The sequence below is a fragment of the Brachyhypopomus gauderio genome, chromosome 5 (assembly GCF_052324685.1).
Source record: "Brachyhypopomus gauderio isolate BG-103 chromosome 5, BGAUD_0.2, whole genome shotgun sequence".
Classification (NCBI taxonomy): domain Eukaryota; kingdom Metazoa; phylum Chordata; class Actinopteri; order Gymnotiformes; family Hypopomidae; genus Brachyhypopomus; species Brachyhypopomus gauderio.
Window position 1 is genome coordinate 18,267,399 of NC_135215.1, and position 26,653 is coordinate 18,294,051.

Genomic DNA, 26,653 nt, shown 5'->3' on the forward strand with positions numbered 1-26,653 from the left:
CTGTGTGCGTGTCTGTCCGCGTCCGCGTGCCTGTCCCTGTGTCCGTCCTTGGTGGTGTCCTCCATGTCCCTGTGCCAGTCTCTGTTCCCCAGGTAGTCACCCACTTTGTTCCCGTCCCTGTCTCCGTCGTCCTCCGTCTGTTTGCATCTGTGTCCCAGCCTTCCCGAGTGTCCAGTCCTGTACCCTTGACCACGCCTTGTCCAGCCCCCTTGGTCTCGCCCCCTGTGTCGACCCCCTGTCCTGTCTCGTCTGGCCCCGTTCCTTGTCCTGGTCCTCCCGTGCGTTCGGTGCCCAAGCCATTGTGTCCGTCCTGCCCCGTGTCTGTTGTCCCCGCCCCGGCCTCGCCCTCTCGTTTCCCTCTGTGCCGTGGTGTCTCTGTCCCCACCGTCTGTCCGGTCCTCCCTGGTTGGCGTGCCCCGGAGTTGCACGCCTTGAGGGGGGGTTATGTCACATCCAGCCCCTCCCTCCTCCCTGGTCCCACCTAGCTCCCCGCTCCCATTCGTTCCTCCCTCTGTCTGTCACGCCCCGTCGTCAGTCTCGTACACCTGAGTCTTGTTCTACCGTCCTGTTTCCGTGTATAAAAACCCCCTCGTGTTTTACCCCGGTGTCGGTCATTCCCTGCACGGTAATCCCTCGCTCCTTCTATCTCTCGTTTCTTCCAAAGACCTGTTCCTCCCGCTATCCTTGTTCTCCCTTTGACTTCGCTCCCTGTCTGTTTGTTAGTTGTTCCCAGTGTTTTACGCCTGTGTTCTGAGTGTATGTTCCCTCGTGGTATTTCTATATGATTTTATCGTGCTGTCTGTTTGGGTTACCCTACTGTTGTGCTTTAGCGTTTCTTGTGTCTAGTTGCCCCGGTGTTCATTGTTGCCTATGTGTTTACAATTTGTTAGTTGTGTGTTCTTACGTATGCTTGTTCCCAGTTGTTTAACGTTTCCGTTTAGTTCATGCTCTCTCCCCGTTAGTTTACTTAGCTCCCTCTGTCTTCCGTGTCCTTAGTCGTGTTGTCTCTCTTTTCATTAAAACCCTTTAAATACAACAATACTCTGCATTTGCGTCATGCCTGCCCGTCGCAAACGTTACAACATTGAAAAACAATTAATGTTGGCAGAGGAAAAAACATGACTGAATTAACTGACAGTATCAAGCTAATTACCTACCTACCTAGTTATCTACCTACCTACCTACCTAATTACCTACCTGGAATCCTGGATGAATGGGCTGGAAAACTGAATTTGAGGGAAAGAATTGTGATTGTTTGGTCTCTGAGGGCAGCCAACCATTGGTGTTCAAGTCTGGCATCACCAATACAGATAGAGCAGAGTGGCCTCATCCAGTGTCTGAAATCTCAAAATCAGCCATTTTGTTTCCTAACAGAGTTTGTTATTTCTTCCCCTTTATGTTTGTCATGTATTCAAAGCTGAAATGTTAGTTGAATAAAAAATGTTAACTAAACTGAAACCAGTTATATACAAGATCAAACAGTTTAAGTAAAAAATATTTTTTCTTCATGAGACCCATTTGACAGTGTTAGCTATTACATAGTTATGAAATAGATGACCACGTGAAGCAGTATATGACTCATACAGCAAATAGTGTAAAGCTGTCCTCATTCATTCATAGAACAATATGATTTCAAAGTATGAAAATAATACAAGACCCAGCTGGACTGTGTGTTAATACTGGTGTGTGATATCCTCCCTTGTGTTAAATCTAATCAATTTATATGGCCCATCATAAGCTTTTAAAGTTGCAAAAAGTTTAATATGGCAGAAGCAATTTTCTTATGATCTATGGGAGAAAAGGCTGGGAAGCACTTGGCATGGAAAATAAAAAAAATACAGTGTGACAGAGCAATTATTAGTGTAAGAGCATATTATTTAAGAATGGCAGTTATAACCTTCATCTTGAATCCCTGCTAACCTCCTGCAGTTTTCCTCACGTAGACCATGAAGCTTAAATGGATACTTTGCTAAGCCTTTGCACAAAGATGAGACCCCTACATCCAACATGTAGCTGTGTTAAGAATGGGTCTGTGTCAAAATGGCCACGAATCCACAATATAAACAGAGTTCACAACACACTTCATGCAAAATGTGATGTTTAAGATAAAGCCGTATTATCGCTACGTGCTTGACAGGATTTTTATAAAATAGAATGGGTATATTTATTTAATGTTTTACACAGGGCTTTGATAGAATAGATTGGATATATTTATTTAATGCTTTACTTAGACTTAGAAGGAGTTTCCAAAAGGAGTCTATACAAAAACAATTGCCAGTGACAAATAGTTTCTAAATCCTTCATTTTGGAACGGTCAATCCACCAGTGATGTGCTTTGTTCCAAATGCTGTTAAGACCTGGAGAGCTCCTGGCCATGACACCAAGAATGCAGACAAGACTGTCAGGAATCAAACACACAAGCATGAAATATCACCAAATGCTGATTATGTCATAAAATATCACCAAATATTTTTTAAATAAAGAAGAAAGGTTACAGATGATTGTCCCAAAAAGTTATGACCTACTAATGTATGAAGTCAAAGAATCAATGGATGACGTATCGGTGCACGTATCGATGATTGTCCATATAAGCACAATCAACATACCAAAATTTCTATACCGTTTTCAATCTATGGTTGTTTAAGAATCAGGGTAGTCAAAGGTGCAGGAAATAGGGGGAATTTCTATAAATGGTAATCTTCTTACATTTGAATGACTGTCATACATGGTACTTCACTTAAGAAAACTCTTAGAAATATTTACAATTTAAACATTTCATACTGTCAAAACATAAGCATGTAGTATCGCAACCATCACTATCACACCTCAATGATGAGTCAGAGCATGAACACTAGATGTTCAAGAAACTAGTTGGGAAATGACATGCAACGAAGCCTAACAGAAATCCATTAACTTGTATTAAATGTTTAGAAGGAACAGTGCCAAAACCTAAAAGAACACTGGAAATCACTTACTAACAAACACCTCACTAAGCAAAATTATGTGTTGGCCAGGATGAGTTTTGTGGCACCTTGTGTGCACTGGAGAAACTGACTTAGGGCGTACTCACACTAGGCACGGTTTGCTGGTTCCGTGCTGGGGCCCGGTTATCCCCCCTCCCCACTCCCCCTCTGGCCTGCACTCACACTGGCTTCATCAACCCGGCCCGAGCACGCTTACGTCATCACAACGTGACTTCATTTGGAAAAAAAGCACGCTCGCACAACACTATGGAGTTCACGATTCTCTTTTTATTGTATTTTTGGAGTCGTTTTGGGAGTGCAGAAACACGGTGCAGCACAGATTTATCAATTTAACATAACGATTGTCTGCTAATCGCTTTGCCGCTATGACTGTTTAACATGAGCGTCGCATCACTGACGTCATGTTTGAGTTCCAGCGAAATGAACCAATCACACGAGGCACCAAGCGGGCCCGGGCACGGATAGCGCTCACACTAGAAGCGAACCGTGCCCGAGTCCACATGAATCGTGCCCTGGCCCACCTCTTCAAGCAGGCCCGAGCACGGTTAACTGATCCGGGCCAGAGCCTAGTGTGAGTACGCCCTTACATAACTATAAGATGGGCAGTGTGACGCTGGGCGGCGGTAGATGGACGAGACACAGAATCCGTTCTTTAGTGGCAAACGTCACTTTAATGTCGCACTGAAGTTGCGCAATAGCGCACGAGAAACATACACAAGCACTCAACGGGTAGACTTTAGACAACGACGAGCACAGGACACTGCGCGAGCGCACATTAAATAGACAAACCACATTAACCCCAGGTGATTACGAGACGATTCACAGGTGAGACGGATTATCACATGACATAGCTATCACCACGAAATATCCACAGACGCAGACGATGCACGTAGACTACGTAAACACACGCCCAAAAGGGAGGGGCCGGGGTCCTCAACGTGACAGACGCCCCCTCCAAGGGCACTACCCGTCCCGGGGTGCCAACAGGACCGAGTGCCCCGAACCCACGACGATGGGCGGATCCGACGCGCTCAGTCCTGCGTCTGGGAGGTGACTGCCCTTGGCGAAGCGTCCATCACGAATCGCCTAGCACACCCTCCCTGGGAAGACGGGGGAAAAGACGTTAAACACATTCAACGGCACATTCACAAACACACAAACAGGCACGCTCACACACAGAGGAATAAACGGGAAAAGGGGATTTGACACACAGACGGGAAAACTCACAAACATTGGGACTGACAAACAGGAAACAGGCACCAGGCTTCGTGCCAGGAGGAGCGCGAGTAGAGGAGAGAGATCCGGCGCTGCTGGTGCTGCATTGGGCAGTCCTCCTCCTGCTTTCGCTGCGTTCCCTCCACCGGGTGCAGCGCGGCGGACGTACGCGCCCCTTGCAGCGCGGCGGACGGACTCTCCCCTCGGCTGGCCCTCTGGGATGTCCACCTCCATTTCCTCCGTCTCGCTGCCACGGCTCCATTCCATGGGCTGCTCCGGGCTGCCACCCCGGGAGCAGTCCATGCTCTCTCCTCCTGAGCGATCCGCGGACGGGGTCCATCTCCCCTTCACAGTCCCCGCAGAACACTCAGAGGAGGGTGGACCGTCCTCCTCCTCCGAGCACAGTTCGCTGTCCGTGTACTCAGAGACGCCTGAGTACACGGACAGAGGACCGTCGTCCTCCTCCCTGCCCTCTATGACGGAAGAGGGACCTACGGGCGGAGGGGGATAGTCCTCTTCCTCGGACTCCTCCTCCTCCTCCTCCCCGTAGTCTACGGTGGAAGCGTCGTCGAGCGACGGGGGGTAGTCCACTCCCTCTCCACCGTAGTCCACAGTGGACGTGTCGTCGAGCGAGGGGGGGTAGTCCACTCCCTCTCCACCGTAGTCCACGGTGGACGCGTCGTCGAGCGAGGGGGGGTAGTCCACTCCCTCTCCACCGTAGTCCACGGTGGACGCGTCGTCGAACGACGGAGGATAGTCCGCTCCCTCTCCACCGTAGTCCACGGTGGACGCGTCATCGAACGACGGAGGGTAGGCGGCTTTCACCTCTTCCTGCTCCTCCCCCTCGCCAGGGGAATCCCCCTCACCGAACTCCTCCTCCGGGGTTGACGCGGTAGCGCTGACGGTGCAGGCGTCTACCCTCTGAGACGAGAGGGCGTGGGAAGGAGACATGTGTCTGTCCAGCCAGCCCCTCACTGCTTCCTGGCGGAACACCACCGCCCACTCGGGGCTGGAGGTCTCCCGAGCCATCTTTAGCAGGGCGGCGCACTGCGGGTCTCGTTCCAGCTGTCCTGGCGTTGGCGTGGCGTCGCGGTGCGGGGGTGTTCCCTCCTCCTCACTGCAAGGAGGGTCCTCCCCGAGCTCGCCCTCTGGTGACGTCCCTGTCTCGCCATAGAGCTCGGGGACGCTGACCCGTATAGGCGAGAGCTCACGGGCAGGCGAGGGATGTCTCTCCCGCCACACCCGTGCAGCCGTCTGGCGATACTCCTCTGCCAGCTCGGGTGTGGAGGTCTCCCGAGCTGCGCACAGCAGGTACGCGCACTCCGGGTCCTCCCTGAGCTGCGCCAGTGTCGGCGAAACCCCGCGGCGTGGGGAAGAAGACGAAGAGCGGGGATGCCGCTTGTTAGGCTTCTTGCCCTTCTTGGGCTTGCTTTTGTAGCCCGGCATGATGGGTGTCTCTGGTCGGCTCGTCGTTCTGTGACGCTGGGCGGCGGTAGACAGACGAGACACAGAATCCGTTCTTTAGTGGCAAACGTCACTTTAATGTCGCACTGAAGTTGCGCAATAGCGCACGAGAAACATACACAAGCACTCAACGGGTAGACTTTAGACAACGACGAGCACAGGACACTGCGCGAGCGCACATTAAATAGACAAACCACATTAACCCCAGGTGATTACGAGACGATTCACAGGTGAGACGGATTATCACATGACATAGCTATCACCACGAAATATCCACAGACGCAGACGATGCACGTAGACTACGTAAACACACGCCCAAAAGGGAGGGGCCGGGGTCCTCAACGTGACAGGCAGGAGCATTTGAAAAATTGTGAGAAACTTTAGTAGAGTTTCCTGGATGTCACACAATCATTTGGAAAGTGAAATATGTCATTGAAAGATTTCTTGTTGTTTTTATTTAAATGGGGCTTTAAAAGGTATTTATAAATTATGGTGAAATTGTTTAATCATTTGTTTTGTTAATGTGTGTTTGTGTGAAATATATACAAAAATTAAATAAAAATTCTTGAAAAACAAACAAATCCTGTTTCTCTGTTAGGTAATAATTTAACTCCTCTGGTTTAGTGTTTTTGGTCCCATATTGTACACCTTTCAATTTTTCCGTCTTATTTTTCCTGAGGTCTTTTAAGGAATGCGGTGCTTTCATGTACCAAGAACAGTCTAAATAAATTTTAGGTGTTCCTTTTCCACTATTTCTCTATCCTTTAGGACTGTTTTTGGTACTGCACCTTTAAGACTTATTAACATTTATGACCTCTGTTCTGGTTAGGTTAGGTTTGTCGCGTGCAAAATGTGATACTCTATGCCCCGCCAGCTACATGTGTTGTACTGGAGTGAAAACACTCAAGTAACTAAATAACGGCAACTGTTCAGTGTAACGTGGTCCATCAGCGTAATGTGGTCCATCCATGTGCATTTGCGGCACTGTCCAATCCTGACCAGAAGAAACCAAAGAACCAGCGCCACAACCAGGATTACAGCAGGACATTACAGAATGGTAAATTTCCTATTTATGTCTTTGTTATCCAAGGCTTTTACAATATACAATAATGCAATGCAATGTGCAGTCCAACATAATGTTTCTTGCAATGTGATGTAACTCTAACATTTTGTGCCAAAAAAAAATTTTTTTTGAAAGTGTAAAATTGGCGCTTTCTAAAATCAAACACACAGTTATGTGTTTGTAATGCAACCTGTTCCATTCTTTAGTAATTATTTTTAACCAATCATGCAATTTACTGTAACTGTTTTGTTAATCTGATTCTGATATTTGGGTTGTTGGGGAGTCTATGCAAATCTTTTCTATATCTCCTAGCCTTTCTATAATATCATGTTAGTCTGGAACAGGTCCAGTTACTTTGGTGTTCACACTGTTCTGTGGGACCACTGGTGAAGAAAAGTCTTGTCTTCCACAATATGGGACCTTTATGTCAAAGTTCCCTTTTATAGCACATGCTATAATATTTATAGGTCATGCATCAAATGTTTATTTGTTTATCTATCTATCTATCTATCTATCTATCTATCTATCTATCTATCTATCTATCTATCTATCTATCTATCTATCTATCTGTCTGTCTAGATAGATAGATAAATAGATAGATAATTCACTTTCCATGAGGCAAAGCAATTTTTAAAAAAGAAACAGATGAATGTTTACTGTTAAAAGCTAAAATTTTAAAGCAGCTGATCTGTCTCATCCACACAAAACCTTCAACACAGTCTTTGAACACATACATTACTGAAATGCACAAATGTGTTTAAACGTGCAAGCCCACAGCCACCTCATATTGTGTTCAGCTGCGATGTAGTGAAACTAAGGGTGAATCCCTCAAATGGGGTTTGAATACACTTGGGAGAACCAATCTCTGTGTTAAATGAACTGAATAGAATCCCAGGGTGGAGTTGTTCAACCACAAATCCTATGATAATGCCTATATAATGCCTACATAATGCAATAATGGCTTTATCTGCCAAAGGTACTGCTGTTTTATGTATCTACATTGGTGTTTTGTCCACACTTCACATTGATGGTTCACAGTCACTTTTAGTCATCATGAAATACAGTGAATCGCCATGAATATTTTCAAGAAAGAAATAAGCATGTCATTTGATTCTCAGCTAAATTTACTGCACATGATATGCTAACACAAGCAATTAGCTTGAATATACAAGCTATATATTGGCATTCATTAAGACAGTGGTTCCCAAAGTGGGGGGCGCGCGGCGCGGAGCTTGAAAGTAAAACGTGCACATGTGTCAATTTAGGGATGCACCGATTCCGATATTAATATCTGAAAAAATTCTAGATCGGGTATCGGGGACAATGTGACCGATCCATAAAAACAGATCTATTCAGTCTAATTCTATGCTTGTATTGCTTGCTTTTTGGTGTTAGTTCAACCTTAATACTCGCGCTGGTGGTATTCCACTTAGTCCATTTATTTGCTGGTTTACCAAAATAAACCTGGGCTCCAGCAATACTTCATTGTTCATACATGAACTGGTGAGTTGTCCAAAGCTCATTTAATGCATTACTTACAGAAATAAAATAGCTAAATAAAACAACAATATTCCATACGCGCGCTCAACTCGCTCCCTTAAAGAGACAGTACACATATTTCTGGCCGTTACATGCTTTGTGCTCTGCGTGATGTCTGCGCTTGCAAACTAGCTGCATATGCACGGACGTAATTTTGGGGGGGGACGGGGGGGACATGTCCCCCCCACTTTTTCAAAAGCCGGCTTTGGTCCCCCCCAGTTTTTACAGTTAAAACCAAATATTTAAATAGCGACGAATCTATGTCCCCCCACTTTTGAAATCAAAATTACGTCCATGTGCATATGTATTGCTGTTTCTCTTATTTCATCTCCTTATTTATTTTAAATTATATTTAGAATTCTTGAACAATTTAAAAGGTTTCTTGCAGTTTATTTTTTTCATGTTTGACCAAAGTTGTGAACCTATTGTTTTTGTAAGTTTTCAACACATCCCTAGTCAAGGGGAGGGGCGCAAAAATATTCTCATCTACTAAAGGGGGGCACGGCAGAAAAAGTTTGGGAACCACTGCATTAAGACATCAGAACTATACGCCCAGTACAGTATATTTTAACATTCTAAAATGTACTTTAACATTCTTAAATACATTTCTAATACATTAGTTTTTGTTCTAAATTAGAGTGACCAAATGTCCATATTTCCCGGGACATGTCCATATTTCACGTCCTGTCCCGGGTTTTTTTTTTTAAGCAAATGTCCTGGATTTTAAATTACCTTCATTGGACTATCATTTTTTATTGGAGTTGTTGTTGACTTTTACTGAAAAGCATTTTTAATAAACCAACTGTAAATATGTTATTGTAGGATTATGTGGGCCGTAGGATAAGTGCATGCCACAGTATATGTGCCCCCCCCCTCAAGCTCCAAGATGTCCTGGTTTTCCAAAATGAAAATATGGTCACCCTATTCTAAATAGGAACACAAAACAATTTATTACAAATTGTAATTGCAAGTACATTTATACCTCAGTAGTACTCAGTACTAGTAAACTAATTAGCACCAATAATTGAATTGACATTTATTGTAGTTTAGTAACTTAAAAAAAACATACATTTTTCTTATTGATTTTACATTAAAATATTAAAATATTTACCTTACACTGTACACTGAAGTAGACTTAACTTGAGTATAGTGAAATATACCAATTTATATATTATCAATATACTTAAAGCCTAATGTTTTAGATTGATACTTTTCACTGAATTTTAAATATATTTCTTATATATTGTAAGTGCATTAAGTTATCTGAAAAATGGAACAAACAATACTCCAAGATGAAATAAAGTACATAAAATAGAAAAAAATCACAATATAATTAAATGATCTTCTCTTTCATATAATAGTTAAGATCAGTCCTAGGTGGGCCTATATCCCACTAAGTTCTCTAAATGTGTCTAAGTGTGTGCGGTGATTTGTATGTGTGAGTGTGAAATCCAAGTCTCATCCTCGCTTAAAAAAAAGGCAAAATTTACGAGACAAAATTAGCGCTTGCTTACGATGATCAAAAACAACCAGCAACTACCGTACCTAAAGAACCCGTGCTGTCGTAAAATGTGCACCAGTAGCCAGTAGCTACATAAGCAAAATAATGCAAGGCAAGAGTTCTCTTAAAGTGACAGGCTCTTAATGTAAACCCAGGTACACAGAAATGGAAACATTCAAATGGTAGACTTCAATGCAGTACGTTTTTTCAGTAGGCAGCTGGGCTGTATGCATACAACCTCAGATATACTACAACCGCCATTTTATCTGTGTCATATGACATAGGACATCACATGATCATAGTTAAATGCTCCAGTTGAATCATGGGATAGGACATGGATTCAGTAAGCCATCCGGATACTTTCACTTACTGTTTAATGCATACTATGTATTTGGACATACTACCCTTTATCGTGTACTGCTTTGGCATACTGTATAGGAGGGAAATACAGCATTTCGGACAGAGCTCCAGAGATACTAAAATATTAAACAGGCATGTTGTTGACCTTTGGATTCCATTACGCCTTTGATCAAATGTGGAGTTCTTAATGTTGGGAGCTTCTGTACTGTGCATTCTCTGGCATTCAATATCTGGGTCATATGTTACTACCATGTGGCCTACAGGAAATTAAACCATAAAATGACATATAATTTTTTTCGATAAATCACAATTGTAAAGTTTTTGCAATTAATAGAAATGCTGATTTTATCAAAGAAGATTTTATTTTTTAATGTTTCAATTTAAGGTTCCATAGCAATGTACAAACACTATTAGTTCCAGACAGCTATATTTTACAAAGTAATTGTTGAGTAGATGAATTGCTAAATAAAACTTTGAGAACATCAGTGCAACCTTAAAATCCTTCATCCTTCATAAACTCCCCACTCACCTGCTCTGGGCTTTTCTCTTCAACCTCAGGACCTCCTCCACTGTAGGATATCATCAGTTCCCAGGACCACACTATATATGAAAGAATTGTAGGTGTAGCCCTACATATAAAACAAAAAAGACTGTAAATATAAAACCTGTTATTGACAAATTTTATTTATAAAATGGCAGAAAAAATCTGGCTTTGAATTGGTGATTCACCACTACTCAATCTTATACATTTACTTTTTTAAGATCTCTGAAAGTGAAAAATATGAAAATGGTTTAGTATCCCACTACAGTTCATGATATTCATGCATTTGCCTCATTGATGCTTCCATCAGCTTTAGCTTTGAAGACAACTTCTCTCACAATGCAGTGTGTTACAAGAGAACAAAATCCTCCTCAAGGAGAACCAGTAAGCAGTTAGTCAATATTTCCAGCACAAAGAAAACATGCTAAATTTAAGGGAAATGCAGTATATTTAAGCTCCAGAAGCTATTTGCTTTGTTTATATGTTGTATTGGAATTTTGTGTTAATTATACCAATAAATGAAATAAGTTGGTTTAAATAGGCTCTCTTGATTAACAAATAATATTTTTTAAAATGTGTAGAATAATCACAATTAGTGTTTTCACTAGTTTTTATTGTTCTTGTAGGCAGAACTCCAGATGTCCAGATGTGCTTGCAGAATACAGACTTGCCAGGGATGTACTGGATGTCAATCATCTTGTGGATAGTGGGCATGGCTGGAGCATGGGACCCGCCCTGGCCCTGCCCACAGCATTGTGACTGCTTACATGAGCTTCTCATAGTCAACTGTTCCTCAAATCACCTGACCTCTGTTCCTGAAGGCATCTACACAAATAGCCTAAACCTCAACCTGTCCAGTAATGATCTTAGGACACTTGAACGACGTCAGTTCTCCAACCTGGCTAAGCTGCAGGAGCTTGACCTGAGTGAAAACATGCTTTCAGTTATCAAGTTTGAAGCTTTCCTTGGCTTGCAGAGCCTTGTCGCGCTACGGCTGTCCCGGAACCGCCTCAAGATTCTTCCACTTGGAGTGTTCTCTGGACTTCAAAGTCTTCGCCTTCTGGACATCAGCAAGAATGAGATCCTCATCTTCCTGGACCACACGTTCCGTGAGATGGCTTCATTGCAAAAGCTGGATGCCAGCAGGAATGATATTGTGTTTATCTCCAACCATGCCTTCAGTGGTCTCATGAACCTACAGGATTTGAACCTGGACAGGTGTAACATCACATCGGCGCCAGCTGTGGCGTTATCTCAGCTTGCTGGACTGACACGGCTGCAGTTCTGCTGGGTTGGTCTTACCATGCTGCCCAACAACTCATTCAGGCGGCTGGGCCGTCTAAGGGAGCTGACTGTGTCTAACTGCCCCTGGCTGGGCTCACTTGACACCAACAGCCTCATTGGCCTCAACCTCACCTCCCTGACACTCAGCTACTGCAACCTGAGCTCTGTGCCCTATGTTCCTCTGCAACACCTGGTATACCTGAGCTATTTGGACCTGTCCTATAACCCCATCACCTCTATCCAGCCCAACCTGCTTGGAGACCTTCTTCGGCTGCAGGAGTTCCACTTGGTTGGTGGGAGCTTGCTGAGGGTGGAGCCAAGAGCATTCCAGGGACTTGCCCACTTCCGCCTGCTTAATGTTTCATTCAATCAACTGTCCACCCTGGAGGAAACAACCTTCCACTCAATAAAGACCCTCAAAGTGCTACGGCTTGATGGGAACCCACTCACATGTGACTGTCGCTTGCACTGGGTGCTGCACAATCGTCTGCATTTGGACTTTGACAGCATGCCACCTACGTGCGCTTTACCTGTGCATATGCAAGGCCGAACGTTCCAGGACTTCAGTGTGGCTGAGGTACCAGGGCTGTTCACCTGTCGGCAGGCGCGCATTCTGAACCGCAAGCCTCAGGAAGTGCGCACAGATGAGGGCCGTATGGTCCTGTTCTTCTGCCAGGTAGATGGAGACCCCACCCCTTCCATCATCTGGGTGAGCCCCCACCGCACCCTCTTAACTAGTACTGGTCGCATCCGTGTACTGTCCAATGGAACTCTTGAGGTGCGTTATGCACAGGTGCATGACAGTGGCTATTACTACTGCTTTGCCTCCAATGCAGCGGGGAATGATAGCATTTCTGTTAGACTGCGAGTCTGTGGCTCTTCTGAATTGTCAACTCAAAATCACTCTTCCCAGCTCTTCCTGGAGGGATGGAACCTGGTGTCCATTGTTCCAACAGTCAGCCCAACAGTCAGCCCCTCCCAGCCTCCATTTGACATGAAGACGCTGGTGATTGTGATGACCATGGGTTCTGTGTCATTCCTGAGTTCTGTGGCTCTCTGCTTTGTGTTCATCTTCTTCTGGAGTCAGGGCAAAGGCAGAATCAAACACACAGCCAAAATAGCCTTCGTGCCTCGCAGTGCAGCGATAGCAACAGAGAGAGCAGAGGCGACCACGGAGACGTCCAAACTCACCATGCGGCTCTGAGCGGACCTACGACCATTAATCCCTGATTTGCTCTTTAAATATTTGGTAGGTTTGATTGACAGATTTGTCTTTCAATTTGTTATTATGTCTTGTTTACAATTTTACTATATGTCATTAAATCATCTCATCCTGGTGCTACAAAAATGCATTTTTGAGATGATGATGATGATGATTATTATTATTATTATTATTAATAAGAAAGACATGGTACTAAAAAACATTGCTGATTAATGTAATTGCTGACCCGGAGTAGTGGTGCAGAACAGACCTGTCCCACAGACTTAATAGATTCCATAGATTAAATAGATCCCATAGATTAAATGAATGCCAGCTAGCTATCTTAGGAAAACTATCTTTAATTTAATCTTAGGATCCAGCAGTGTGTGTACTGTTGTATTGTTCTTGGTGGACTTTCAGCATTACAGAAGACTAAAGCGCATGCATTGTGGACTCATGACGTGTTTGAGGATCAAACATTTTCATCATTGCCATGATCAAATTAAGAACTAGGACAAATTCAACAAATACCTTATGGGTTTACAGCTTCTGTGTTATTTTTGTTTTCAGTGCTTTTTTGTGTGAGAATAAAAAAACAAGAACAATTCAAATAAACTAATAAAGAATTAAGCACTCACCAGCATTTACAAAGCATTTGTGGACGAATATGAACCAACAATAAATTTCACGTCATATATGGTCATATATTAAAGCCCTGCACCTGTTCTTGTTGTATGCGTCCATTATCTTCCTGGATCCTTCCCTCCTGAGGTTAAATATTGATAAGTCAGAACAGCAACTCAGCCAATTGCTGCTAGGAAAATGTAGCCAATCAGTGTCCTCAACTATAATGGGCACTTAAATTATCGCCCCAAGCACTCCTGCTAAGCTAGCTGGGTAGCTAGCTAGTCAAGTTGTGTATTGTGTAGTTTTATTTACAGTACCAATGAACTAATAATAACTAGCAAAGCTAGTAGAACCTAGGCTGTGTGATTTTGTAGTGCATCTGGTAAACTGAGCTAAGATGATGATCTGTTCAGGTATTTGCTATATGCAGTATGTGTTTTCCTGTTGGTACCTTTACATTATTTTTTATATTTTTATAGCTAACCTTAAATTATGTAAGGCAGTACATATGTTAATGCAATGCATTAACTTTTAAAATACAAGTTTTGTTTTAAAATGTTCATTTATTTGACAAAATAATAAAACGTATTTCACCATGAACATTAATAAAAATTAATTAATTCCCACTTGGTTTTTAAAGTTGCTCTAATACAGTGGTTCCCAAACTTTTTCTGCCATGCCCCCCTTTAGTAGATGAGAATATTTTTGCACCCCCCCTTACACACACCCCCCCATATTGACACATGTGCACATGTTTTACTTCCAAGCACCGCGCCCCCCCCTGCAATAGTTCCACGCCCCACCTAGGGGGCGCGCCCCCCACTTTGGGAACCACTGCTCTAATAGATGTGTGGAACCCACAAACTAACCATCATGCATAAAGTTGCATCGCAAATAAGTTTAGCTTTTAATTAGATGCCTTCTCCAGATCCATTCATTCAATTCCTGTGATAAATAAACTGTCTCTTAATCATGTCTTTTATCAGTATATCAATACAACAAAGATATTTCTAAAAAAAAACTTAACACCTTACTTTCCATTATTTAAACATCTATGAAACAGACTGTTTGCAAATAAATAAAATATGATCTTAATGTATAAACACAAGGCAACTTGATCTCCACTGATTTTCAATGTCTTTATGAAAATGAGAATAAGTGAAAACTTTAGCTGTCAGCAAATAAAAAAAATAATAGTACTACTAATAATAAAGAAATAAATCACAGGCTTTTTGTGGGGAACAACTATAAAATGACCACATGATGAAGTGGGCCTCTTTATATATGTTCTGGCTTTCTGAAATATAATTCACAAACAGTGGATTGATGTCCGATGTGTCTAATGCCATGGTTTTTAGGTGCTTTAAAACTTTGACTGTAGGACACAATAGCCCAAAGTGTCTGGTGCTAACAGCCGAGACTCAAAGACAGTAGTTATTCATGGCCCAATAGCAACCACAGAGAGAACAGGTATAAATACATATTCATGAAAAGACCTACATGAAAAATATACATAGGAAATAATGTTTTGTAGGAAAATGTGAGCAATAAAAAAACTTAACTAACATTCCACATTAAAAGTGTTGTACACTTGCTTGGTAAGCAGATTTTCCATATTTTTTTAAAGATGGCTGAAAATCTTACGTACTAGTTATGAGAAATTTGTTTAGTGTGTTGGGCAGAATATTAGCTAAATGTTACACACCTAGTACACAGCCATGTTACTGTCAGCTATCCATAATAGACTGTTGCTTTTTGTTGATTATTTATATTCCTCCTTTCTTATTCTTCATATTCTCCTCTCACAAGCATTTTCAGTGTATATTTTGCCTAAAAGCTGCCGATTAAGAAACTGCAGCTGCTCAGCCCTGTAAGAGAGGGGCATGTGACGTAGATGTGACTATAGCTGCATGAGAAAGTGAGCAATCTTTCAAACTGTTTTTTTAATACTGCCAGGTGGCCATATTTAAAAGGAAGTGGAAAAATATGCCACTTTATACCTAACGTACAAATTGTGAAAATTACATGGTTATCTAATCTAACATTATAGACTCCTTCATTTTCACTGCAGGGTCCTTTCTCAGCCTGATTTCATTACAAGGTTCTTTCTAAGACTTATCTGGGCTCTCTTCTGGCAAGAATTGCTTGAACACTTATACATTTTCTAATCAGTATGGGCCACCATCTCCCTCATAGAAACCCTACTCGGAAGTCAATGCCCATACATCATATGCACTTTCACTGAATAGCCACCCTATAATTCCACAACACTCCTATTCACTGAATCCCTAAATTTAACCACTTACTTCCAGGTAGATACACACCTTTGTGGCAAGATATTTAATTCTGATGAATATTCATTGATCATTTTCAGGAGCATACAGTATAGGTAAAAAAAGTACTAAAAAGTAATAAAAATTAGTTTTACTCTGTTCTGAGACTTTAATAATTGCAAGGCCCACAAATGACTGAAATAAATACATTTATTTTAATAGACAGGTATCATAAAAATCAAACACAAGATAAAATGGCAAGAAGCAGACTTTTGATGGACACACACTCAGAGCCATCAAGCAGCGGATGGCGTGATGTACAATCACCAACTAGGCTAATCCAAACAAGTGTAAGTTCAGACACAGAGAAGGCAATGACACTATAGGTAAGACACAATTATGGCAAACACAAGAGACGACCACAACAGGGCTTTAAATGAATGTGGTAGATGAAATGAAATGAAATGAAATGTGCCATATTTTGTCAATTGTGATTTTTACACCCCAATCGAAATTTGTCCTCCACTTTTAACCCATCTGTGCAGTCAGAACACACAAACACACACACTAGTGATTACTAGGGGGCTGTGGATCACACGTGCCCAGAGCGGTGGGCAGCCCTAGCCCGGCGCCCGGGGAGCAGTTGGGGTTAGGTGCCTTGCTCAAGGGCACCTCAGTCATGGCCTGTCTGGGAATCGAACCCACAACCCTCCGGTCACAAGACCAGTTTCCTAACCGCCAGGCCATGACTGCCCCAATGAGGTAGTTTACAGCAGATCTCTTAGTCACCCGTTAAAGAGGACCAAACACGAGGGGTACAGGGCCCTGGTGCAATCAGTCAGCTGACTCTGAAGTACTGTAGTGCCATGGAACACAGTTTAAATCTAGCTGTAAAATGCTTTATTGGTGTACCCAATAAATCTAATACAAGAAATATGACAGCAGCATACACAGATTCTGAACCAAAATGGAAGCAGCCTAATTTATTCTTGATTTACATTCATTTTTAATTGTGTTACAAAGAATATTTGCACTAGCATGATATGGAGTTTCAGGACATGACAGGTAAATAGGCTACAACCACAGCATTGTGGACAAGCTGACAATCATGACTGAGGACTTTTATCTGAAAGTATGTACTAGTAAAAGTGAAGAGAACTCTAAGGAACAGGATTTAAGTTTAAATTAAACCTATATATTTGGATCACAGTAGTAGAATATATGAATAAAATTGTATAAAATGTGTAATAAATCTTTACAATTACATTATCCAAAATTGTTTATTAAATTGTTTATGGAATAAACGTGTGGTTTGTCACTTCTTTCACCAGTTCTTAAAGAGAATGACATACTTTAAGAACACATACATGTGTTTAGGAGTATCAAAATATTAAGCTACAGATCAAGCTTCAAGTGTGTGTGAGTGAAAAATGAGCATGACAATAAACAGAAAAGTAACCACAACAAAAAAATAATTCACCCCACCATGTGTTCTGAAATGTCATGCCATGCTGCAAAGCAGTTTCTATCCAGCTGCATGCAGAGGGCAACGCCACACTCCCTGCACTTCCACGCCGTGTCCTTTCGCAGGCCTTGGCTCAGGCAAAGCTCACACCTCCTCCGGCTTGTGGAGCATTTGGTGCCGAGGGGCAACGTGTGGATGTCGATGAAGGGCACAGGCACATGACCTGAGCTTGCCTTGGTAGGGGTTGTGAGGATAGGCACGCCACAGAGCTCAGCGGTCAGCACTTCCATGAAACCTCTGTGTGACATGGGCTGTTTTTTTTGGGCCTGATGTATTTCCTTGTGAAGAATGTAGCTGTTGGTTGTTGCAATATCCAAGAAATGATAAAACAGCTTTCTGTACCAGCGCAAGGTTTTATGCTGTGCGGAGTAATACTGAATGAGCTGGTCTGATTGGTCTACTCCTCCCATATATTTGTTATAATGAGTAATTGCTGTGGGACAGGGGATCGGGATCTTTTTCCAGGAGCCGTCCGACTTCTTTACTCTCCTCAAAACTGTTTCACCAGAATGAGCTTTGTGAATCGTGGAGCAGACAGACACCTCCCTCGTGTCCATCCATTTGACAAAAACGATGGGGCCCTCTCTGATCCATCGTATGGAGCCTCTCGCCGAGGTTTTAGTGAGGGCGTTCCTATTTGTCCGAGGGCAATCCTTGCGCTTCTCCCTGTAAGTCCCACAGGCACCAAATCTCAGCTCATGAAGATCTTTGAAGAGCTTGGGGCTTGAATAAAAATTGTCCATGTATATGTTGTAGCCTGACCCCAGGTATGCTGGACGCACAAGAGACATAACAACATCATACGACAGGCCATGACCAGATGGGACGCGGGTTTTGCCTGTGTAAATAGAAAAATCCACCGTGTAGCCATTCTTTGAGTCAGCCAAAACAAACAGTTTGACTCCCCATTTTGTGGGTTTTGCTTTCATATACTGTGTCATGCCAGTTTTAGCCTTGGATGCCACCATTCTTTCATCCACAGCCAGCTGTCTGTGAGGGTGATAAACTGCCTTGCATGCATTTCTGAGGCTGTCCATCAGAGGTTTTAGCAGGAATAGTTTGTCATACTCGTCTGTGCCCTTTTTTCTCTCATTATGGACATCTTCATCAGGGTCGCTAAGATGAAGATTCCATGAGATTGTCCTGTACCTGTCCCGTGTCATGATTCGCGATGGGAGCGGCAAAGAAAACATATGATCTTTCCTCCAGTAATCAGCGACAGTGCTAAGTTTCACCAGAGACATGTACAGAATCAGGCCAGTGTACTTGTAAAATTCATCCGAGTTAATGTCTGTCCATTTATATTTCTTTCCCAGTGATACGTTTTTAGCAGCGTTCTTATTTGTGTTTTTTGACACTATTTGTGCTGTTTGTACAGGGAAGAAAAGTTTGAAGAGTTCAATGGGTGTATATGTGGAGGTGAAACCGAGCTGGGGCCCTGGTGTCCGGGCTGGTGTAAACCTGAAGGCAGGGGGAGCTGTATCCTGGTCTTTGTCTGTCTTCCAGAACAGCGTGGCTGGCTGATGTGTAGGTGGTAGCTGTGCGGGAGGAACTGAGGCCGACTGTGTCCTGGCAAGTAAAGAGGTAGATAGATAGTGGTCAGATGGGATCTGCTGTAGAAATGTTGCATGTGGTTCACTATGCCTTGGTAGCCATTTGTATATTAAGTATATTTTTACACAAGAAAACGTTTACAAAGAAAACATCTACCAATGGACAAATACATTTTACACAGTAAAATTTTATCAAACATAAATCATGATTACATTTCATCCATTTTACACAGAAGCACAGAGTAGTCTAGTTAGTCGCGGACTAGTCACGAATATCGCGATATTGTAAATTCACTTACCCATCAGATGGATCTCTTTTTTTCTTGTATTCTTCTTCATCGGATGAATCTGACGCTCCGTTGTCTTCATCGCTATCTAACACAAATGTTGCGTCAGAATCATCAAAGCCCTCAGGATCTGAAGCTCCGCTGTCTTCATCGCTACTTTCTAATTCAGATGCTGCGTCCGATTCATCAAGTTGTTCGGGATCTGTCGGTCCGATATCTTCACAGCAACTTTCTAATAGAATTGTTGCTTCAGATTTATCACCTGTTAGCCTAATATTTTTGCACGACGGCTTGCTCGCCATTTCGCTCGACATCTCCCGTGTCGTTTTACGGTTTCACAACACGAGGATAAAGGGAATTTCCTGATTATCTATTGGTCAGTTTCACACATATTGTACGTGAATCCACCAATCACACACGGGGATCGATAAGTCTGTAGAGATTTTCTTAGAGTCCGTTCGTCAGTTTTAAACAAGAACACGCGAATCACACTGCGAGAGGCCGGTGACGTGTATCCATGTATTCATAGGCTCATTACTCCAGATACTAGTAATATGCGATCCACGAAACTGAAATGGAAGATTCTACAGATTCAGGAAATATTTGAACTGTATTTCTGCGCAATATTATACCAAAGATTAATAACATAAATATCGGAATTATCGGAATTGACTTAAGAGGTTAAATAGATACGTGTTGCACAAATCTTTATTGAAATAAAGCCATATATACTCCTAAGAACCCCATCTCTAACCTTAGATCAGCATTCACAAGACAGACAGACAGACAGACAGACAGATAGACAGATAGACAGATAGATAGATAGATAGATAGATAGATAGATAGATAGATAGATAGATAGATAGATATGGTCATTTTTTACAGCTCAAAATGAGAACGTTTGGGTAAAAGTGGACGTCTGGTCAGCCTAGACAATATGAACAAGACTGAATGAATGTAATCTGAGTTTTACATATATTATACAACTACAGAGCAGTTCGTAATAACAGGATAGATTGTGTAAAGATAAATGAGTGCACTTAAAGTGCAGGAAGGTGCAGCTTTGGTTACAGTATTGACGCTGATTAAATACAGTTTAAGTATTATATAGTAAGTATTGCACATAAGTTAAGATGGGTCAACATAGACATGACTGTGTACACAGTAACATACATTCACATGTATGACTGTATAGGAACACATGAATGAATGAATGTTGAATTTATATAGCGCCTTTCAAGATACCCAAGGTCTCTACAATTTTAACACAGGTACAAGTCTTACACAACCAATCACACACTGGCGAGAAACAGCAGCCAATATACATACATGGCTACAGGGCCCTCAGTCCTTGGCTATCTTGTCCAGGCCCGTCGACAGGGGGGGACAACCGGGTCTGTTGTCCCGGGCCCTAGGGCCAGGGGGGCCCATCAAAGAGCCCAGCAATTTATTTTTTATTTAAAGTCTATAATTTTTAAATAATCTTGAAATCTTTCATTAATATAAAATTATGTACTCATAATAAGCTCAATGGCTCAAATATATATGTTTTTTACCTATCTGCATATTTTCCATTAAGTGCATACACCCCCGCCTCCCACTGGAAAATGGTTTGATCCAGCACCGACGGCCGGTATCCGCCCAACAGCGGGAAATACAGTGGTGGATAGTTAAAGTAAATACAGAAATCTGGAGCGCAGAAAAGAAAGGAAAAACATTTACCTGACGAATTTTAAAGTTGCATTGTGTTCCAGGTTTGAAAAGTGCTGGAATTTAGGGTAAAGTACTTGAAAATGCTTGAAATTGTAACTACTTCGTTTCACAACAAATAGCTGTCTGACTGAACAGTTCTCGTGAAGACGTTAAGATTGGGCGTTTTGAAAATAAACAACCATTAAATAATGTGATAAAAAGCGAATTATTTCGAATCATTTCGAGTATATGTATAAATATTTAACTTAATTAAGTTTAACGTGCTGGAAAATATTGAAATGGACCTTTAAAGTGACGTACACGTGCTTTAATTCCACCTTATAAAGGTGTATGAACCCTACAAACATGACTTTGTTCATTGCGCTGAAGCGCGGCGCGCGCGAAGTTACAAAATTCGAGAGGTGCACGACCTTGCGAACCGACAGCGCGCGAGGCCCTCGCGCATGGGCGGAGCCACTGCGATTACGTCATTTTCGCGCGAACCCTCGTGCCGCTGGCGCTGGGGGGGGGGGGTCACATGAATCTTTCTTGTCCCGGGCCCCAGCAAGACTGTCAACGGGCCTGATCTTGTCTGTCCCTGTAAGCTGGAGTTATACAGCCTGATGACTCTGAGGACAAAGGACCTTTTAAGTCTGTTTGTGGAACAGCTTAACGACAGAAGTCTCTGAACGTTCTCCTTTGTTTTTGGATGACTGTGTGCAGGTGGAGGTTCTTATTGTTCATGACGGAGTGTAGTTTGTGCAGAATCCTTCTTTCAGAAACAGTCACCATACGTTCCAGATCACTACCAGCCACTGCTCCAGCACGGCGGATCAGTTTATCCTGTGGTGCAAGATCCTGATTCTTGATGCTGCCACTCCAGTTCATCACAGCACAAGAACAAACCCTGCAAATACAGACAGAGGGCTGGTATGGAGGGAAAGCAGCTGACTTCAGATAAAATTGCAAAATAGCACACTTGTTGCAGTGGCTATAATAAAAAAGAACCACCCAGGGACACCATAAACTTAAAAAAAGAAAAAGATAGTAAATACATACTTGGGATGGGAATCGTTTACTATCTCACGATTCGATTCGATTCCAATTTTGGGGGCCACAATTCGATTCAAAATCGATTTTCGATTAAAAACGATTTTCGATTCAAAAAACGATTTGATTTATAAAGATTTCTGCTTCAGTCTATAAAATCTGCATGATCTACTACAGTGTTCTTTGCAAGACAGAATGACAAATACAGAAAATAAAGTGTCTTTCACTTTTAATTAACAAAAATAATGTGCTTTGGTAAAATAAAATGCTTTTTGTTGTGTTACCAAAATTCTTGAGCTTCATTTTGCAAGCTGTCAGGGCTGGCTCGGATGCAGTTTCCCCAGCCGTCGGTAGGGGCACCAGAGTCAGTCCCAGAATAAACCGGCGTACGTTCTCAGCCAGTCTGCTTTCTCTGTGGTTGCTTCGCGTTAAATTGTGTCTTGCCACCTCTCTCTGTTATGCTTTGTCTTTACTTATTTGAGTATCTATCTCGCTTCCTGACCATCTCAAGTTTTCCCAATCCTGTATTTCTTCCTATCTGTTTTGCCTTTATTTTTGGGAAGGGTTTTATTTTGCTGCGGCGTTTTTTGCCAGTCACTTCTGCTGGCGTCCTTGGTTTCATTTTCGCGTTGCATTTATCTGCGCTGTTTTTTAGTTACTGTTGTTATTTTGCTTCTTTCTCCCGTCTCTCTGCGGTTGAGTGTTATTTTCCACGCGTTGTATTTTCTATTTACTCCGTGCCCTCACGGTTTTTCTTTCTATTCTTTTGCGCGTTGAGTGTTCCGCGTTGTTTTGTTTGTTCGTTCTGGGTCGCTGTGCGCCTCTCGCTAATACATTTGACAAACTTAGGTCCACCATATTATTTCACGAGGTGTGTACGTTCCCGTGCTCACCACGTTACACAAGCCTTGCAAACGAGCTACATTGTGTCAAGTTTGGTCTTCCCTGGCATTCGGTAAAAAACAAAATGCACCCATATTTTAGCCTTAAATAAAGATGGGACAGGTTGAAAATCTCTTTACTCCATTTGTTTTGAAACTTTTCAAAACAAGATGACCACCTTTGTAGGTGTTGAGTACTAAGTGCTTGACATTGCACCAGATATTCCACCTCATTCCCCTAGGAACTATTGTTGCATTGCACTCTGAAATAAGGTCCATTACTGAGGTGTCATATGCAAATTTTATGTTTGAGGAGTGAATGGGGGATCAGTCGTGTGTAAATAGGGTGATGAGCATGTGACCCCAGTATTCAAAATGCCTTCTGGGGTGGAGGTGTTCACCCAGGTTTCCATTCCATATTCTCTGTGATATGTTAGATGGGATGTCCTTGACCCAGAACCAAATGGAGCTACTCAGATCTAAGCTCCCAGCTTGCTGACCAGTAAGTGAGGGATAATGGTGTAAAAGCAGGGTTACAATCCACAAATAGCATCTCCACGTACGTGTTTGGTTGTCCTAGGTGTATCCGGGCCATATGGATCGGTTTGCCCTGTAGGCAAACTCATGCTGGGTAAGATCTGAAGGGGTGATGGCTCTGTTGTGGAAGATTACATGTGTCAAGGCATTTCAGAATGTTAATGTTAATGCAAACAGTCAATTGTCATTAAAGCCTACCACTGCATTTTTTGGGCTTGAGGATGATTGTGGAGGTCTTAAAGCATGTTGGGACTGCAGCTTATTGTTCTCTATAGGGTGGTTCTCATCTCAGTTTTCTTCACTTAGTTTACGACCCTTTTTATAAAAAGGAATCACAGTTGCATCTTATGATTTGGGAGATTTTTTGTAGTTGCCTTTATATTTATTTAAATTGTAATTTTGTACAGGATGTCCCTATAAATGAAACAATGGCCTGATAAATAAACAATAATTAAAGAGATGTATTTTGTTAAAATAATTGCTGCTTTCACCTTTCCTCTGTTGCTGTAGGCGGAACTTCGGATGTGTGTGGAGACTGCTCATTGGCAGGGAATGTGTTGGTGTTCAGTGCTTCTGTTGATAATGGGTGTGTCAGCATCAGGGGAACCGCCTTGGTCCTGTCCTCAAAATTGTGAGTGTTTAACTGAAATTCTCATGGTCAACTGCTCATCATGTCACTTGATCTCTGTACCTGAGGGCATCTCTTCCAAAACCCATCACCTAAGCCTAGCCAATAATCTCATTAAGAAGCTCAGACATCGGCAGTTTTCTACTCTGGTACAGCTACAAGAACTGGACCTGAGTGAGAACATGCTGTCAACAATTGAGGTGGAAGCTTTCCATGGCCTCCAGAACCTTCTCACACTGCGCTTGTCACGGAACCGACTCAAGATCCTTCCAGTCGGAGTGTTCTCTGGAGTTCCAAATCTCCACCTGCTGGACATCAGTCAAAACGAGATTCTTATTTTTTTAGACTACACATTCCGTGAGATGACATCTTTGCAGAAGCTGGAGGCGAGCGAGAATGACGTTTTGTTCATTTCCAAACGTGCCTTCAGCGGCCTCTTGAACCTAAAAGAGCTGATCTTGGACAGGTCTAATCTTACATCAGTCCCGAGTGAGGCACTCTCACAGCTCACTGGACTATCTCGTCTGCGATTATGTCGAGCTGAACTCATGATTCTGCCCAACAACTCATTCAGGCGGTTGGGCCGTCTAAGGGAGCTGACTGTGTCTAACTGCCCCTGGCTGGGCTCACTTGACACCAACAGCCTCATCGGCCTCAACCTCACCTCCCTGACACTCAGCTACTGCAACCTGAGCTCTGTGCCCTATGTTCCTCTGCAACACCTGGTGTACCTGAGCTATTTAGACCTGTCCTATAACCCCATCACCTCCATCCAGCCCAACCTGCTTGGAGACCTTCTTCGGTTGCAGGAGTTCCACTTGGTTGGTGGGAGTCTCGTGAGGGTGGAGCCAGGTGCATTTCATGGCCTCGCCTACTTCCGCATGCTCAACATGTCCTCCAATCGGCTGTCAACGTTGGAGGAGACGACCTTTCACTCAGTGGGAACTCTCAAGGTGCTCCGGCTGGACAGTAACCCACTCACCTGTGACTGCCGCCTGCTCTGGATTCTGCGCCACCATTTGCATCTGGACTTTGACAAGAAGTCACCTACCTGCAACTTACCTGTGCATGTGCAGGGTAGAATGATCCAGGACTTCACACAGGCTGAACTTCCAGGGCTGTTCACCTGTCGGCAGGCACGCATTCTGAACCGCAAGCCCCAGGAAGTGCGCACAGATGAGGGCCGTACGGTCCTGTTCTTCTGCCAGGTAGATGGAGACCCCACCCCTTCCATCATTTGGATGAACCCCAACCGCATCCTCCTGTCCACTACCGGCCGGATCCGTGTACTGTCCAATGGGACCCTTGAAGTGCGATACTCACAGGTGCAGGATAGTGGGTATTACCACTGCTTGGCCTCCAATGCAGCAGGGAACGACAGCATTTCCGTCAGTCTTCAGGTTCAGGGATTTCCAGCTTCCTCAACCCAGAACCGTTCTGCCCACTTTTTCATGGAGGACTGGAGCTTCACAGCCACACAGTCACCTGTCAACAACTCCCAGGGTGCCCTGTCATTTCCATTTGACATGAAGACACTGATAATTGCGGTGACCTTGGGATTCTTGTCATTCCTGAGCTCGGTGGCAGTTTGCTTTGTGTTCATCTTCTTCTGGAGTCAGAGCAAAGGACAGATCAAACACACAGCCACCATAGACTTTGTTCCTCGCAGTGCAGGGACAGGACCTGCCAGAGGAGGCAGTGGTTCAGAGCCTAGCAGGCTCACCATGAAGCTTTTATGATGAAATCAAGATGATTCAACTTGAAGATGTATTAGTCTCACTGAATGACCAGAGAGGCACACTTAGTTTGAAGTTTGATCCACAGGAGACTGCAGCATCAGTGATGGGCTCTGCATTTGGGCACCTGCATGACAGCATGAGATTATTTAAAGATGAGTCCTGTACTCCAGACCATTCCAGCATGAGTGCATGTTGTGAGATATTACATATACTAACGTTAGGTGCTGTATATTTATGTACAACAGACAGAATAGGTATGGGCATGACATAATATATACATGATATTATATACACACTCAGAGACTCAGATGTATGTATACATTTTTTTCTTGATTGCATAAATCTACTTCAGAACATAATCAAACTTCTACTAAGAGAAAAGTGAAAAATATAGACAAAAGTGTCATGGATACAGCTTCACAAAAAAACAAAAGAAAAAAAAAAAAACAATTACAATCCAGGTGCTAATATGAAAACTTCTGCAAATCCCTCTTGCACTTTATAACCTACAGATCAGAATAAAAATACAATCAGTTCATGGTCAGTGTTATGAGCAGACAATGAAAAATGTAACTACGGAATCTTTGCATTAGTATACAGATAGAGAAAGAGTAATTTAATTTATGCATTGGTCACAGAGTGTATTATGGCTTTTGAATTATTATTTAAGCAATCTACATCATGCCATATTTGGTGTTAGAAGGAGTTT

At 42.8% G+C, this 26,653-nt stretch overlaps 1 protein-coding gene across 2 annotated transcripts in view; it reads left to right on the plus strand.

Moving 5' to 3' along the window:
• The window catches only part of lingo4a (leucine rich repeat and Ig domain containing 4a), a 29,943-nt gene extending 3,522 nt beyond the window's left edge, over positions 1 to 26,421 (plus strand). The window contains exon 2 of one of the 2 annotated variants that reach the window (XM_077006187.1): positions 24,088 to 26,421. In XM_077006187.1, coding sequence (XP_076862302.1) covers positions 24,088 to 25,944 — 1,857 coding nt within the window. In that variant the 3' untranslated portion in view covers positions 25,945 to 26,421. Of the gene's footprint in view, positions 1 to 11,293; positions 14,356 to 24,087 lie in introns of those variants that run through there. The other variant, XM_077006188.1, reaches the window with a different exon arrangement.
• Positions 26,422 to 26,653: the final 232 nt, after the last annotated feature.